Raw genomic sequence first — 17,979 nt, 5'->3', positions numbered from 1 at the left:
TCTTTTTCTTTCTTTCTTTCTTTTTTTTTTTTTTTAAGATTCCACATATGAGTGATACGGTATTTTTCTTTCTCTTTCTGGCTTACTTCTCTTAAATGATCTCTAGGTCCATCCATGTTGCTGCAAATGTAATATTTTATTATTATTTTTTATTTTTGTGTATAGTGTGAGGGAGTGTTCTAACTTCATTCATTCATATATGCTGCTATCCAATTATCCCAATACCACTTGCTGAAGAGACTCTCTCTTCTCCATTGTATATTCTTGCCTCCTTTGTTGAAGATTAATTGACCATAAGTCTGTGGTTTTATTTCTGGGCTATATATTCTGTTCCATTGATCGATGTATCTGTTTTTTATGCCAATACCATGATGTTTTGATTACTGTAGCTCTGTAGTATTGTCTGAAGTCTGGAAGGGTTATCCCTCCAGCTTCATTCTTTTTCTTCAGTATTGTTTTGGCAACTCTGGTTTTTGTGATTCTATATAAATTTTAGGATTATTTGTTCCAGTTCTGTTAAAAATGTCTGGATAATTTGATAAGGATCACATTAAATATGTAGATTGCCTTGGGCAGTATGGCCATTTTAACAATATTGTTTCTTCCAATCCAAGAACGTAGGATATCTTCCATTTCTTTAAGTCATCTTTAATTTCCTTAATCATTGTTTTGTAGTTCTCCATGTAAACTCTAGGATTTCTGTTTGCCTTGTTATTATAGTTTCTTTCTTTCTTTTTTTTTTTTCATTCTTAGTGGTGACAGCTCTTAAATTTACTAGTTTTATTTATTTATTTATGGGTATAAGTTTGGATTTATTAATTTTTTAAATTAGTGTAGTGATTTGCAGTATATTAGTTTCAGGTTTACAACATAGTGACTCAATAGTTTTATAGGTTATACTTCTTTTAAAGTAAATAAAATATTTCTATGGTCCATTTGCTTTACAATGTATCATTCTGTCTTATTTATTTTATACATAGAAGTTTGTATCTCTTAATTCCCTACCACTATCTTTCCCTTCCCCCATCCCTTTTCCCACTGGTAACTAGTTTGTTCTCATTATCTGTGGGTCTGTTTCCATTTTATTGTATTTATATTTTTTTCTTTTAAGATTCCATATATAATAAATGATAATATACAGTATTTGTCTTACTCTGTCCAACTTGTTTTACTAAGCATAAGAATATCTTCCAGGTCTATCCATGTTATTGCAAATGGCAAAACTATACATATTTTCATGTCTGAGTAATACTATTCCATATTATATAAATACCACATCTTTTTATCCATTCTTCTGAAGCTGTACACTTAGGTCACTTCCATATCTTGGCTATTGAAATTAATGCTGCTATGAACTTTGGAGTTTATATATCTTTTGAATTATTGTTTTTGTTTTCTTCAGATATATACCCAGGAATTGAATTGCTGGATCATACGGTAGTTCCTTTTTTAACTTTTTGAGGAACCTCCATTATTGTTTTCCATAGTAGATGCACCAGTTTACATTCATACCAACAGTTTACTAAGGTTCCCTTTTCTCCACATTCTTGCCAACATTTGTTATTTGTGAAATTTTTGGTGATAGCTATTCTATCTGAATATCTCATTGTGGTTTTAATTTGCATTTCCCTGATAATTAGCAATGTGGAATATATTTTCATGTGCCTGTTGACTGTCTGTCTTCTTTGGAAAAAGATCTGTTCTGGTTTTCCTTTCCAATTTTGATGCCTTTTATTTCTTTTTCTTGCCTGATTATTGTGGCTGTGAATCAATGCTATGTTAAATAGAAGTGGTGAGAGTGGACATCCTTTTCTTGCTCATGATTTTAGGGTAAAAACTTTTAGCTTTTCACCGTTGAGTATGATGTTAACTGTGGGTTTGTCAAGTTTGTGAAGGACAGGTATTAACTCTTTTTTTTTTATACGTTTGGTAGAATTCCCCTCTGAAGCCCTTTGGTCCTGGACTTTTTTAGCTGAGAATTTTTAAATTATAAATTCACTTTCACTGTGATCAGTCTGTTCAGATTGTCTATTTCTTCCTGAATCAGTCTTGGAAGAATACATATTTCTAGGAATTTATCTATTACTTCTAGGTTGTCCAATTTATTGACATATAACTGTTTTTAGTAGTCTCTTATGATTTTTTTGTACCTCTGTGATAATGATTATAAATTCTCCTTTTTTATTTATTATATTGTTCATTTAGGTCTTGTCTTTTTTTCTTGATGAGCCTGGCTAAAAGCTTTTCAAGTTTGTTTATCTTTTCAAAAAATCAGCTCTTGGTTTCATTGATCTTTTCTGTTTTTTTTTAAATCTCTGTTTTATTTATTTTCTTTCTGATCTTTATTATTTCCTTCTGCTGACTTCAGGATTTGTTTGTTCTTTTTCTAATTCCTTCAAATGGTCGGTTGTTTGAGATTTTTCCTGTTTCTTGATAGAGGCCTGTATCACTATAAACTTACCTCTTAGAATGGCTTTTTCTGCACTCTATAAATTTTGGAAATTTACATTTTTGTTTCTGTCTCGAGGCCTTTTATGATTTCTTCATTGATCTATATAGGCTTTTTAGTAGCATGTTTAGTCTCCATGTGTTTGGTTTTTACCCTTTTTTTTTCTCTAATTGATTTCTAGTTTCATAGTATTGTGTTCAAAAAAAATGTTTGATATATTTTTATCCTTTTAAATGTGTGGACATGTTTTGTGGCCTAGCATGTGATCTGTCTTGGAGAACATTTTGTATGCACTTGAAAAGAATTTGTTGTCTGCTGTTTTGGGATATAATGTCCTGTAGATACCTATTAAGTCCAATTGGTTCTATTGTGATATTAAAGACCACTATTTCTTTATTTTTTTTTTGGATAATCTGTTTATTGATATAAGAGGGGTATTAAAGTACCCTACTATTGTATTATTGTCAATTTCTCCCTTTATCTCTGTTAATATTTGCTTTATTTATGTGCTCCCATATTAGGTGTTTATATGTTAATGAGTGTTATATCCTTTTCTTGCATTGATCCCTTTATCATTATATAATGCCCTTCTTTTTCTTTTATGGTAGGCTTTGTCTAATATGAGTATTGCTACCCTGGCTTTCTTGTTTCCATTTGCATGAAACATCTTTTTCTTTCTTTTTTTTTTTAACATTTTTTATTGCTTTATAATCATTTTACAATGTTGTGCCAAATTCTAGTGTAGAGCACAATTTTTCAGTTATACATGAACATATATATATTCATTGTCAAATTTTTTTCTCTGTGAGCTACCATAAGATCTTGTATATATTTCCCTGTGCTATACAGTATAATCTTGTTTATCTATTCTACAATTTTGAAATCCCAGTCTATCTCTTCCCACCCCCCACCCCTGAAACATCTTTTTCTATTACCACACTTTCAATATGTGTCTTTAGCTCTGAAATGAGTGTCTTGTAGGCAAGGTATAGATGTGTCCTTTACTTAAAAAAATTCAACCAGCTACCTTATGTCTTTTGATTTGATCATTCAATCTATTGACATTTAAAGTAATTATAGATTGCTGTGTACTTACTGCCATTTTCTTTCTTGTTTTTTGTTACTTGTAGCTAATGGTTTTTAATCTTTATACTAGCTTATTTAAATGATTCATCTACAGCCTTTACTATATACCTGCCTTTACTAGTGAGATTTTTCCTTTCCTATAAATTCTTACTTCTTGTTGTAGCCATTTTTCTTCCTACTTAGGAAAGGCCAATTTAACATTTCTGTTAGAGTCAGTTTAGTATTGATGAACTCCTTTAGTTTTTATTTGCCTGAGAATTTCACTATCTCTCCTTCAATTTTGAATGATAATCTTACTGGGTAGAGTACCCTAGGTTGTAGCTTTCTCCCTTTCAACACTAAGTGTATCATGGCACTCCCTTCTGACCTGCAAAGTTTTTGTAGAAAAATCAGCTGATAGCCTTATAGGGGTTCCCTTTTATGTGGCTTTTTGTTATTAAGTTAAGTTAAAGATAAAGAGAAAATTCTAAAGGCTTTAACTTTTGCCGTTTTAATTATGATCTCTCTTCATGTGGGTCTTTTTGGTTCATTTTGTTTTGGACCCTCTGTGCTTCCTATACCTGATGTCTGTTTCCTTTTTCGGGCTTGAGAAATTTTCAGCTATAATTTCATCATACACATTTTCAACCCCTTCCTTTCTCTCTCCTCCTGCTTGGGCCCCTATAATGCAGATGTTAGTATACTTATGTTGACTCAGAGATCCCTTAAACTACTCTTATTTTTAAATTGTATTTTTTTTTTTTTTGCTATTAAGACTAGGTGAATTCCATTGTTTTATCTTGCAGATTGCTTATGGTTTTTTTCTGTATCACCTAGTCTGCTATTAAATCTTCTAATGTGTTTTTCATTTTAGTTACTGTGTTCTTTTTTCTGACTGGTTCCTTTTTATATTTTCTAGTTCCTTGTTAAAATTCTCACTGTGTTCATCTATTATTTTCCCAATTTCAGTTAGAATTCTTATTACTAATGCTTTGAACTCTATCTGGCAAATTATTTATCTATTTCATTAGTGTTTTTCCTGTTTTTTTTCTTGTTCTTTTGTTCAAAACATATTGCTCTGTCTTGTTATTTGCTTAACTTTTTTGTCCTTATGAAATTACGTGAGACAGTTACCTATTTCAGTCTTGCAGGAGTGTCATGTATGGCAGTGTCCCTGTCCAGTCTTCACATGCCCAGTGGCTTTGGTGGGAGAGCTGATCTGAAGTAAGCACAGGTTACATCTTCTGTTGTAGTGTGCTGGCAGCTACCACCTTGCTGGGAGGCAGGGGTGGAGGTGGAGGGGCTAAAACCAGAGCTAGGTGTGAGCCTGGGCTTCTCCTATGTTCAGTGACTATCACCACCCTATGGGGGTGGATTTGGATCCCAAGGTGCTGGAGCAAAAGTCCTGAGTGTCAGTTGGAGCTGATTTTGTTTTTTCTAAGTGTGCGCTCTCCCCCTGATGTTGGCGTCTTTGTCTACTGAAGAGTAGCATCAGAGGAAGAGAGGTTTGAGTGGGCACCCAGTCGGGGCTGGGATGTGCCCTGGTATGGTCCCAGCAAGCCAGTTAGAGTGCTAGCCATTTATGATATGCTGCCTTTATGTGCTTGAGAGAAATGGCCTCCCCTGCCCTGTTTAGAAGTAGGGCCTAGTCCTAGCTGGCTCTACTTCCTTCAAGTTCATGCGCCTTTCATGGCATCACACTTTCACCCTAGTGGAGAGCAGTTCTGTAGCAAAAGAGGATGAAGCAGGTGCCTGCCATTTACCAGGGCTCCTGCTCTATAGCTCCTTACATGTCAGTTAGAGCTCCAGGCAGCTCCCAAACTGCTTCCTCCCCACAAACCAGCAGTGGCCACTCTCACCCTGTTCATATGCAGGGCTAGTTGCACATTGACTCTGTCACTTCCAAGTATGTGCTTTCCTCAGCGGTGGCAGCCTTTACCCTAGTGGAGAGATTTGCTAGAGCAAGAGGGGCTAGAGCAGACTCTAGGTGTATGCTGGGGTGCATTGGGCAGTAGTGGGAAAGTGGCCAGAACCCTGGGGAGTTTTCAGTCTAGTTCCTTTGCTTTGTTCTGGGAGTAAGCAAGCATGTGCAGATGGAGATTAAATGTTTTACAATCCTCTGGTACATCCCACTGGTTTTTAAACCTGCTAAGGGAACTCATCTTCCTCCTGTCCAATCTTATGGCTGGGGTGCCCAGTATGTAGTTTAAACCCCTCAGGACTGCTGTAAACTGGCAGACTATGGCTGTGAGGAAGCTAGAATCACATATAGGGCCTTTTCAGGATCTCCAAGGGGCACAGACAGGAGTGCATTCTTGGTCTTTGTGCCAGCAGAAATGCTAGCAGACTGTGGCTGTGAGGGGGCTTGGGCTGAGTATAGGCCCCTTTTAGGATCTTGGTGGTCATAGACAAGAGCGTTTCCTATAGGGTTCCTGTGCAAGCAAGATTGTTCCTGGGCTGTGGCTGTGGCTGGGACTTACTGGAGCCCAGTTACAGGGCCATTTCAGAATCTACAGTCTGACCGACTATACCTTTTCTCCATGGGTTCACCTCCAGGGGCTCCCACACTGCAGCCAAATGGGGCTGGAGCTGATTCAAAGGCAACATCCCAGACTATAGCCAGGAACAAGGTTTTTATGCCTATTACCTGATACATGGGTAAGCATGACTCCTTTGGGTCCCTTGGCATATGGTATATGCTGATGACAAACTCAAAGCCAAATGGGGCTGTGTTCTCACGGGTACAAAGCTATTTCTGTTTTCATAGCCAAGGCCACAGTCAGTGAGTTAGCTGACTAAGTGCAATTCCGCCTCCTCAAAATGCTGCCTTCATTCTTGGACTGCACGGATTTTCACAATCTCCAGCCTGGATCCTGAAGCTCCTGTGAAAGCACCTCTGTCTATGCATTGACATGAAGTTATTGTTGTTGGGTGGGGGGTTATGTGCAAGGGACATTTTATTCAGCCGTTTTGTTGACGTCTAATTCTATATAATGTAATTTCCATCAATAAAGACTAAGATTTTTGAACTCTTTATTTACAAAAATAAAGATAATTAATAAGCCAAACATCACTTGCTAAGTATGTTAGTTTTTTTCCTTACACGTTAATATTGATGCTAATTTAAATGTTGGAATCCTTGACCTTTGTTATATTAGACTTGGAAGACCTGGCGTTGATTGTTATTGTCAACATGAAAGTGGTGCAGCTGTTTTGCAGCTCCAATTCTTGATCAATGAGGTGAGGATTTTCTTGGCTATTTATATCTCTCTCTCACACACACATATACAAACACATACATTGTATAATTTTTTTTATATTATTATTTATTCTAAATGCTTAAAGGTGTATACATATTATTCATGGTCACATTTTTCATTAAAGACTGTACTCCTGTATTTGTCAGCTTATTAAATTTTAAAGGAAAAACTTGTATGTATAAGAAGATCCTGTTATTGTGATTCTGTAGCATAATTTGATTAATAGTTTAAATGATTTTTAAAAAATTCCTAAAATCCTTTGTTTGCTTCATTGACCATTAAACTTTTCCTCTATACACTCTCCTCCCACCAATTTGCTTTATAATCCAGCAATAATTTCATGTTTTGTCTCAATCGTACATTAAATCTTTTCAGTTGTTTACTTATGGGCTCTTTTTGTCTATATATATATGTGTGTGTGTGTGTGTGTGTGTGTGTATCTCGTCATATGCGTTTGCTGGTATAGGTATGCATAGCTATTATGACAATAGGCTGCCAACCCTACCCCTATTTTTATAGACCTGTGGTGATGAGGAACTCCCTAGACAAAGGTTTTAAAGCTTACAGAGTTTGCAGATCTTCCATTAGTTGAAGGCTATTCAAGGTCTTCTTGACTCATATTTTTACAGAGGATCCTTGAGTCTTCTAGAACTCTTTTATGTTAAGTGAGCCAATCAATGCAAAAATGCTTTAAGATTTTATGCCATACCAAATTCAGGCACTTAGCAGATTGAACTCAGTGCCTTGAGAGGGAAAAAATGAGGTATCACTGATTGTTTCCTTAAGGCATGAATGATGATCTTTTATACAATATCTCTATATATTTACATATATCTTTCTAAGAATTTATACTCATAAACATGGGTGAAATGTTTCATATAACTTTATATCAGAGATACCTGAGGAATGAAAAAATTAGTGATATTGGCAAATGTCCACATTTTTACTTCTCTTGGCTCAGAGTCTTCTTCAGAAGGCTGTGAGATTCTCCTTATTGACAAACCTAGCATATTTCATGTTTTAGGCATATTTGCTGTGGCGTACCAGAATAAGGAAGGGAAATAAGAAAAGGCAAAACATTAAAAAAATTTTTATTGTAATAATTAGTTATTTGTATCTAGGATGACAACCTTTTTAGAGTCTTAGTGTTACTCCGTAGCTCATAGTTGAGAGATCTCACCCTTTTGCCTTCTGCATAGATGTTTACTGGCAGGCATAAATTATTTCCATGTGATTTTTCTCTGTGTCCTGTCCTCTGAGAATTATCTTCAAGGCCCTAAGTTTGCCCCTCTGCTGTTACATAACTAAGAATAAATAAAGATAAATCTTCAACATCTTTCCATTGTTTACTTTATCCTGAACTACTCACCTTGATCTGTGTTATACTCAACTTCTGTACCTTTTTCCAGACATACCAGTTTCTGACCTCGTGACCTGTGGTTTTCTTCAATTTTTAATCTTTTCACAGATCTTCATTAGTAGTGCTTCTTACAGATTTGCTTTTGCAAATGAGCCCTAGAAACCCTGCTGATGTGCTTCCTTTCAGGTGTCTTATATCTCAGCTGGTGTTATTTCCAGTGGTTTTGTTCACTTCTCTCAAATGCTAAGTTTCCTCCCAGTTTTATCATAGAGTTACTAATACTGACTTCCTCCCTAGATTTATTCAGCTATTACACTAAGATATTATTGAACATCTGCTGCTTTATTTTACTTTCGTTTCCTTTGACATATTGTATCTTTTGTATAGCACATAATGTATTTGCTATAGAGAATGTTTTATTAATTTCATATATCATGGTCTATCCTCACCCTCACCCAAAATGAGTTTCCACTTTCCTGCAAAATGAGATCACTATTCTATATTTTTAAAAGATTTAGCTTATCAAGTACTTGCAAGCAATCCTAATAATTTTCTAGTGTGTATATATGAAACATTTGGGAATAGTTTACAAATAAAACAAGCAAACAAACAAAAAATCCTTAAGACACATATAGGGTACATTTTACTGCATGGAATGTAATTATTTATGAGTTCATGTTAAAATGTATGTCAATGCATACCTCTTTGAATATGTGTATTTATAGATTTATATATAAATATGCAAATTGTACACATTTTAAAATATTTTTAATGGTTGTACTCTCTCATTATGATTGTTGTTTCAAAAGCTATTTTTCTTTAAGACTAAAATCACAGGTACGTATTATTGAGAGAAACATCATAGGATACATGACCATATATTTGTCTTAGGAATTGTTAATTGTTAATTGTTAATTCTCCTCTAACTCCTAAAGAAGAAATAAATTCTAGGAATTTCAATATAGTTCTTCCTAGCATCTACATGGGATGATCATTTTGATATCTGTGATTGATTTAATAAACTATGAAAGGTTACTTGTAACAGAGTACTTTGTAAAATAAGAGAAGAATTTTAGGTATCTCAGGACTACCATGATTCTGCAAGATGACTTTTACAGAACACATTCCATACTCCAGAGTAGCTTCAAGCTCTATTGTAGGGCAGGCATTGACATTATTTGCTGGGAAACTCAAAATGACAAAAGTTCTCACATAGTTTAGGGTGATCTTACTTAACTCAGTGAAATAAATAAATGTATGTATATGAAGTTATACATGGCAGCTAGTTTTCTGCCTATATGGTGTCTGCTATACTAAGAGGTAGAAAGCATCCTATTATAAATGAAATAGGATTCATTTATGTTTGGAGGCTTTGTATAAAAAGAATCTTAGTATTATTTTTCTAGTTATAGTGAATTCTAGTTGGAGAAATGTTTTCTTTGTCATAGATGATGCTTCTTGAACTATAAAAACAAATTAAATTACACCAAATATACTTTTTAGGAAGAATATATACTTCCCAACTATATAGCAGATTCTTACAAGTGGTGAATTTTTATATGGCCAGATTGCAATTTTAAAACTTGGTTGGATATTTGATTCTCTGTAGAGCTAATGGTATATGTCTAAATAGTAGAAACAAAAAAATTAAACTTAGTTTTTCCCAAAGAAAATATAAGAAATCTTGAATAGTCACAATGATGCTTAAATAGTAATCCTTCCATTGATAAATGCATATTTCTTAAGCCAGTTATTCTCACCAGTTTATATACAGTAGTTCACCTGCTTCTTCTACTCTTAGCATTTTTAGGCCTCCTGAGTGAAGTGTGTGCTAATCGTCCTTCCTCACACTTCTAGGTCAGATAAATAACAAATAACATTAAAAGCAGTGAAAAATTCAGTAAATTGGCTTGTTTTTGCTTCACAAATAACATAATTTAAGTAGATCACTCACTTTGTCTTCTTTTTGTTCCAGGGTGCTTTGGTCAGTGCTGGCTCAGATGATACACTTCATTTGTGGAACCTTAGACAAAAAAGACCAGCTATTCTTCATTCTCTTAAATTTAACCGAGAACGGTAAGAATGTATGAGTTAAACAATTACTTAATATGTAAGAAAATTATTTCCTGAGCAAGTTTCAGGTTAACTTCTGAAAGAACTTTTTTTCATAATCCTAATAGCTAGAAATAGTATTTGTGCTTGCTTTTATAATAGTTTATTTTCATAGAAAGTTCATAATTGATACAGATTCAGTCATCTAATGGGGAACGCCTAACATTCTTGTTCTCCTTGCTGTAAATCAGGACTTCAGCAATGATGTGTTCTTTTCCTTAGGCTAGAGTGCTGAAACCCAGACTTAAAATTTAAAAGTCAAGTAAATACTAAATGTATTTCTACACCTTTTGATCATGGCAGTTATCTCCTATACTTCTACCCTTTTGTTATTTTTTTAACTTGAAATATTTTTTTACTTTGAAAAAGTACTGAGACAAAAGTTTTAGACATACAGAAATGTTGGTACTAACTGTTGAGCAACAGTACATATCCAAGGTTAATGTTTTTAAAGATGGTAAATTGATCAGAATTCAAATTCTCCCACTTTATAATGATATAATAATCAGAAAAAGAAAACTATATGAATGAATATGGAAAATTTTATTAGATTTTATTTGTAACAAGCTGTACCAAATTTTAGTGTTTCTAATGTTAGTTTCAACCAGACCTAGAATATAACAGACATCTACGTAACTGATAATCTACCTCGAGATGGAGTAAAATTTGTATTTTATTATCTCTGTTAATTATCTTAATTATAAAACGATCTGATATTTGTTTATTATTTGGGAAATAGTCAAACTCTTTGCAGTGAATGAGAAGGGCTTCACAGGAAAATTTGATGTTAATGAATGAAAAGAAACCCCTGAGGAGTAAATTTATACAGATTAGCAAGTACTATTCAAACTGAGGTGGGTGAATAATAGAGACAGGCAGTCACTGCTGAGAGCTCAAGAAAGTGCTCGTTTTATTTTAATTTTGTTGAATGGTAATAGTTCATAAGGAATCATTGCTTTATGGGCAGAGCTTAATGAAGTAAACCAGTTTTTATAGTTTTGGTGAGAAAAAAGGATAGCACCTGTATGGAGAGTCTTTCTTTTTCTACCTGAAGCTTTTTCTTTTTCTTCTTATATGCATACTATACTATTAAAGTCATTAATCTTCAGTATTCTGAGTAGTATTCATGACTATCATGTCCACAGTATTTTGGGATTCAGCATCAATGGAAGTTTTTATTATATCCAGTATTTTTTGAGAGGAGGAAATTTATATTTTAGGTATTTACTAAAACCAGATAGGACTTCTTTCTTTAGATTAGATCTAATTTGTGTTATTTTATCTTAAATTTTAAAATAAGTAATTTAGCAGAAATTTCAGGATATTGAAAAACTTAAAGATCAGTCAAGAATTGTCATACTGTTCTTTATATCTTTACCACTAAAAATATTACTTACTCAGATATTACCATATTGATTTTATCTCTCTCTGCTTGCAAGATTTTTTGTTTGTCAATGTTTTGAGTAGATCCAGCCCTACACTTCTGTGTAGATGTACAGAATGAGTTTTTTACCTTTCATAATTGGAATGTTGAAGGAAATGTTCTGGCCTTTTTTATGGCCATTTTGGGGAGAAGAAATGATTGATGGTAATGATTTCCAATTATAATTTTATTATATCAATGGAAGTGGATTTAACTGGTAGCAACATAAAAGCGTAAGCTGACAGATTTCGGACAAATTTAAATCTTAGGAACTTTGCAGGAATTTCCTATTTTAATGCTTACAAAAATGTGATATTTATCTTTTTGAGAAAGATAAATTCATTATCTTGAATTTGAGAATAATCATTAAATATCACAATTTATTATGGAGGAGAAAATATCTTTAAATGTATGGTGAATGTGAGGCTTAAGTAAGTAAAGAAGCAATAACCAAGCGTCTTTGGGAACTCTAAGCCCTCTTAAATCAGCCATTTAACTATATAAATTTCTACATACCTGTTGAATGAAAGAAAGATGCACAATGTGAGAGTTGTGAGTTAAGTTTTATTGAGGGTCTTACTAAGGACTATAGCCTGGAAGATAGCCTATCAGATAGTTCTGAGGAACTTCTCTGAAGAAGTAGGGGAGGTACAAATACACACACACACACACACACACACACACACACATACACATATACATATATATATATATATATTTTATTTTTGGTCTGGGAAATATATGAAGTCAAGCATAAAAGATTACTGCTAATCACAAAGAACAGACATCTGAAGTTAATGATTTTAGTGCTTTTCTATGTGTGGGAAGATGTAAGAATCTGGGGTCATTGAAATTCTTCCTTAGATATGCATTTTAACTGTCTAGGGGCTATACAGTCATAACACAGAATGCTTCATCCTATGTTTTTCTGTCCTGAATTACGCTCTGAGTATACTGTTAGTGGGTGCCTGTATTAGATTGCAATTAATCCCCGTAGAACTAGAATGGCAACAGTCTTTGTTTACATATACTTATGTTTATGACATGTACATATATGCATATTTAGTTTATAAATTTTAGGGATTTTTTAAAATTATGGCACCTTAGTCTTACACTTTTTGAAGGCAACAACCAGGCTTAGATTGTTGAGGAATAGTTTTAGATATTCCAGCTGCTTTTGGTGGTTGAACCTTGGAATCCTCTCATATCTGACTTTATAAACCTAAATATGGAAGGAAAACTGCTTTGATTTTTGTGATGCATGACCTGAAAAGTGAATAAAGTCAAACATTCACATTTTAGGCATATTAACAACCCATACTATCACTGATCATAAATTATATAATGTTGGAGGAAGTATAGAGTTGTTTTATATGGTTTTCAAGTAAAATTCAACAGTTAGGTTATGATATGCAGATCATAAATTATTTGTATTTATTATATTAGAGTTTATTTATTCTATCTGTGATGTTCTGCTAATTAATATTATCAGACTACTTCTAAGGAATATTAGCTAAACTACCAGGAAGAATTTTTTGTTAAGAACTCTGTAATTTATGCATTCTCTAGCAAACTTGGTCCATCAGAGTTGGCTTTTGGTAACACAATTTATAAACTAAATTTAAAAAGTTTTATTGCTTTATAAAGATAATTTGAATGATTTTTCTTTTAAAATTTTCTTAAGTAATTAACACATTTGCCTGGTTTGACATTTAAAAGATAAAAGTTGTATGTATAGTGACGGATCTTTCTTCCACTCCTGTCCCCTAGATACTTAGTCCCTATCATCAGAGGCAAGCAGTGTTATTAATTTCTTACGTCTTTCCAGAGATTCATTTTGTACACATATAAGCAAATATTATATGTAACATAATTTTCTTCCTTATTTATTTATAGGCAAATATGAAAATATATATTTCTGTTACACAAATTGTAGTATGTTATACAGTTTTGCATCTTGCTTTTTTCTCTTTAAATATATTCTTAAGATCATTCCTTATCAGTACATAGAAAGCTTCCTTATTCTTTTTTTTTGGTGTTTCTGCAAATATTGCTGAATTATCAAGAACTATAAATATTGTGTATGCCTTGAAATAAATTTACGTCATCTAAAAAACACACAAATCAAGAAACAGAAACTTACTAAAACCACAGAAACTCCCTGTGTTACCTTCCAGTCACAACCTAACCCCCAAGGTTTAACACTATCTGATTTCAAACACTAAAGATTAATTTTGCCTGTTGTTTTTGACAATTATAGAAATGGAATTGTATAGATATACTTGTTTGTATTTGGCTTCTTTTGCTCAACATTATGTTTGCAAGTTTCAACCATATTGCATGTAGCCTCAGTTTATTATTTTCATCATTACGTTGTATTTAATTTAATGAATATTCTTTGATTAACCATTCTACTTCAATCATCCTGTTAACTTTTGTATTTCCATTTAAATTTTAGAAATAGCTTGTCAAATTCCACAAACACACTTGCTGAAATTTTGTTTAGAAATATCTTGAATGTGTAGATCAGTTTGGGGAGAAATGACATTCCCCGTAATGATTGGGAGTGGCAATACTGATTAATTGTCATTAACAATGATGACATTGATTCATTGTATGAATCATAAACAGTCAGAGAATTGAACATGGTATATTTATATCCTGCTACTTACTTAGGTCTTCTTTGATTTTTCTAAATAACATTTATAGTTTCCTTTGTAGGTCTTTTACATTTTTGTTACATTTGATCATAAATACTTGATAATTTAAGATGCTATTATACATTGTTCATAATGATAATGTATCATTCTCTATATTATTTTTGTTGGAATATGGAAATATAATTTATCTTTGCATGTTGACTTTGTATCCAATGACTTTGCTTAAGTTCAATTAATAATTCAAATAGTTTATTGTAGATTCCTATGTACACAATCCTGCCATCTTCAAATGATAGTTTTATTTTCTTCTTTATAGTTATATATATATATATACACTAATATATACTAATTTATATATAATATATATATACTAATTTCTTTCTATTGTATTGGGGTTAAGACTGTGTATTACTTATTTATTGCTGTGTGACAGTATTACCACAAACTCAGTGGCTTAAAACAATACATGTTTCTTATCTCAGAGTTTGTGTTTCTTATCTCATTCAGGACACTTAGCTTAGATGAGTTTCTATTTCAGGATCTCACAAACTGCAATTAAGATAGCTGCCAGGGCAGTAGCTTTATCTGAGGCTTGATTGAGAAAGGATCCATTTTCAAAATTATTTGGTTGTTGCTGTTGGACTGAGGGGCTTAGTTTATGCTGGCTGTTGAACAGAAGCTATCCTCAGTTGCTTGCTATATGGCTGTCTCCATAGGCCAGCTCACAATGTAGCAGCTTTCTTCTTCAGAGCCAATGAGGGAGAGAGTCTTCTCACAAGATGAATGTTACAATCATATGTAATTTAGTCATGGAAGTGACATCTCATGACCCTTGCCATTTTCTTTTGGTTAAAAGCAAATCATAGGTCCTGTGCACACTGAAGGGGAAGGGGATTATGTAAAGGTAAGGGCATCAGGAGACGGGGATCATGGGGACTACCGTGGAATCTGTCCACTATAGACTTCCAGTTTAATATTGAATAAAAAGGTCAATGACAATGCTTTTCTTGTCTACTTACTGATCTTAGGGAGAATATTTTTATTATTTCACCTTTAAGTACATGTTTACTGTAAGTTTTTAAAATAGATCTATTTTATTAGTTTCAGGAAGCTTCTTTTGCTTCTAATTTGTTATAAGCATATATATTTTAAAATTGTGAATGGATGTTGACTTTTATCACATAGTTCTTATGAATCTATTGTGATGATCATATGATTTTTTTCCCTTTTTTATCTATTAGTGTGGTAAATGACATCAATTGATCTTTGAATGTTATCTTTTTCTTTTTTTGTGGGAGTGTGGTTTATTTGTTTTTAGGGGAGGCCTTGGGGATTGAACCCATGTCCTTGTGCATGCTAAGCATGGACTCTACCACTTGAGCTATGCCTTCCCACTTTTGAATGTTAAATGACGCTTGTATTCCCAGAATAAATACAACTTCAGTGATGTAGTAGCATTATTATATATTCTGAATTTGCTAATATTTTGCTTAAGTTGTTTAAGAGTTTTTTCTAAATCTATGTTAACAAGCGTTTAGAATGTAAATTTCCTTTCTTTTGAATTCCCTGTTAGGTTCTCATGTTGTAGTTATTTTGACCTCATAAAATGAAATGTTTCCTCTTTTCTAAACCCTACAAGTACTTGTGGAAGATTGGTGTCATTTCTTTCTTAAAATTTGAAAAAAAAAATCACAAATAAAGCAATCTGGGCCTGGGTTTTTCTCTGTGGGAAGATTTTAAATTGCATATTCAATTTTCTTAATAGGTTTAGGAATATTCAGATATTCTGTTTTTCCTGGAGTCAGTTTTGATAACTTGTATTTTTTAAGAAATTTATCCTGTTCATCAAAACTTTTAAATTTATTGGCCTTAACAGTAGCATCTGTAGTAATTTCCTGTTTTTCATTCTTTTTCTTCTCTTTTCTCCATCTCACTCTCTTTTTTAATTGAAGTATAGTTGATTTACAATATCATATTAGTTTCAGGTGTACAGCAAAGTGATTCAGTTATATATATATATTTAAGATTATTTTCCATTATAGGTTATTACAAGATATTGAATATTGTTCCCTGAGTTATACAGTAAATCCTTGTTGCTTATCTATTTTATATATAGTAGTGTCTGTTAATTCATATTCCTAATTTACCTTCCCCCTTCCCCCTTTGGTAACTGTAAGTTTGTTTTCTATATCTGTGAGTCTGTTTCTGTTTTGTAAATAGATTCATTTGTATTATTTTTTATATTTCACATATAAGTGATATCATATAATATTTATCTTTGTCTGACTTACATCATTTAGTATATTCTCTAGGTCCATCCATGTTGCTGCAGATGGCAATATTTCATTCTTTTTTATGGCTGTTTAATAATCCATTGTGTGTGTGTGTGTGTGTGTCTTCAATTGAACAATATATATCATTCTAGTTCATTGATTTCTACTCTTTACTACTTTTATTGGATGTGATTAACTGTTCTTTAACTAGATTCTGGAGATGGAAACCTGTGTAACTGATTTAATATGTCCTCTGTTATGACAAATGAATTTAAGGCTAAAATTTTTCCTCTAAATAATAGTTTTAGCTGATTTGCAGATTTTAGGTATGTCTTGTCTTTATTAATGTGAAACTAAAATCTTTTACAAATTCTCTATTATTTCTTGTGTTATTTATTAATGACTTAATTTCTAAGCAGTTGGAGGTTTTCTATTTTTCTTTTTTTATTGTAAGTAAACAAATAATACTGTGGAGAGATTGTTGTCTATATGATTTCAGTTCCTTTGGCATTTGTTGACTTGTGTTATGGTTTCAAATAGGAATGGTTCTGGTAAATGTGCACAAACCGTACTTTTACTCATCTGTTGTTGGGTTCTTGTTCTATATATGTAAATTAGAACAGATTTGTTAATTGTGTTGTTTGGATTTTTAATTATTAATGATTTCTACATGGTATAGAGAGGAGTGTTAAATTCTACTATGATTATAGATTTTACTGTTTCTCTTTTTAATATTAACAATTTATATGTTTTGAAGCTAAATTGTTGGATGCATACAGATTTATAATTGTCCTATCTTCCATATATATTTATTCCTTTATCAATATGAAATATCCCTATTCTCTTTAGTAATATGTCTTGTCTTAGAAAGTACATTGTTGATATTTATATAGCTATACCAGCTTTCTTGAGTTAGTGTTTGCATGGTACGTATTTTCTCACTATTTTACTGTGTCTCTATGTTCTTTTCTATAAACATATAATTTAAAAAATTAGTCTGACAATCTGGGTCTTGTACTTGGTATATTTACATTTAATATAATTTCTCATGTATCTTGGTTTATATCTACTATCATATTGTTTTTTATTTCACTCTAATTTTTACGTTTCTTTTTAATTTTCCTTACTTTCTTTTGACTTAAACTTTTTATTGTCCTTTTCTCCCTATATGAAGCCAATATATATATTTTTTTCACTCTTGTTTAAGGGCTAAACTTAGAGATTTCAATATAGAACCTTCACTACTTCAGTCTGAAACAGTATTTCCTATACATTTCTTTGATAATGACAGTAACTTAAACTTTACCTCCATTTACCATCCCCTTGCCTTTTGTATATTTGACATTATATTTTATTTCTAGATTCACTTTAAACTCT

General features: G+C 32.6%; 1 protein-coding gene across 1 annotated transcript in view; it reads left to right on the top strand.

Moving 5' to 3' along the window:
- The window catches only part of STXBP5L (syntaxin binding protein 5L), a 288,793-nt gene that overhangs the window by 68,001 nt on the left and 202,813 nt on the right, over positions 1 to 17,979 (top strand). The window contains exons 4-5 of the mRNA XM_031680678.2: positions 6,673 to 6,754; positions 10,110 to 10,210. Of these exons, the coding sequence (XP_031536538.1) occupies positions 6,673 to 6,754; positions 10,110 to 10,210 (183 nt within the window). The remainder of the gene's footprint in view (positions 1 to 6,672; positions 6,755 to 10,109; positions 10,211 to 17,979) is intronic.

Source organism: Vicugna pacos, chromosome 1 (genome assembly GCF_048564905.1).
Source record: "Vicugna pacos chromosome 1, VicPac4, whole genome shotgun sequence".
NCBI classification, from domain to species: domain Eukaryota; kingdom Metazoa; phylum Chordata; class Mammalia; order Artiodactyla; family Camelidae; genus Vicugna; species Vicugna pacos.
This window is presented reverse-complemented; position numbering and strand designations above follow the sequence as displayed.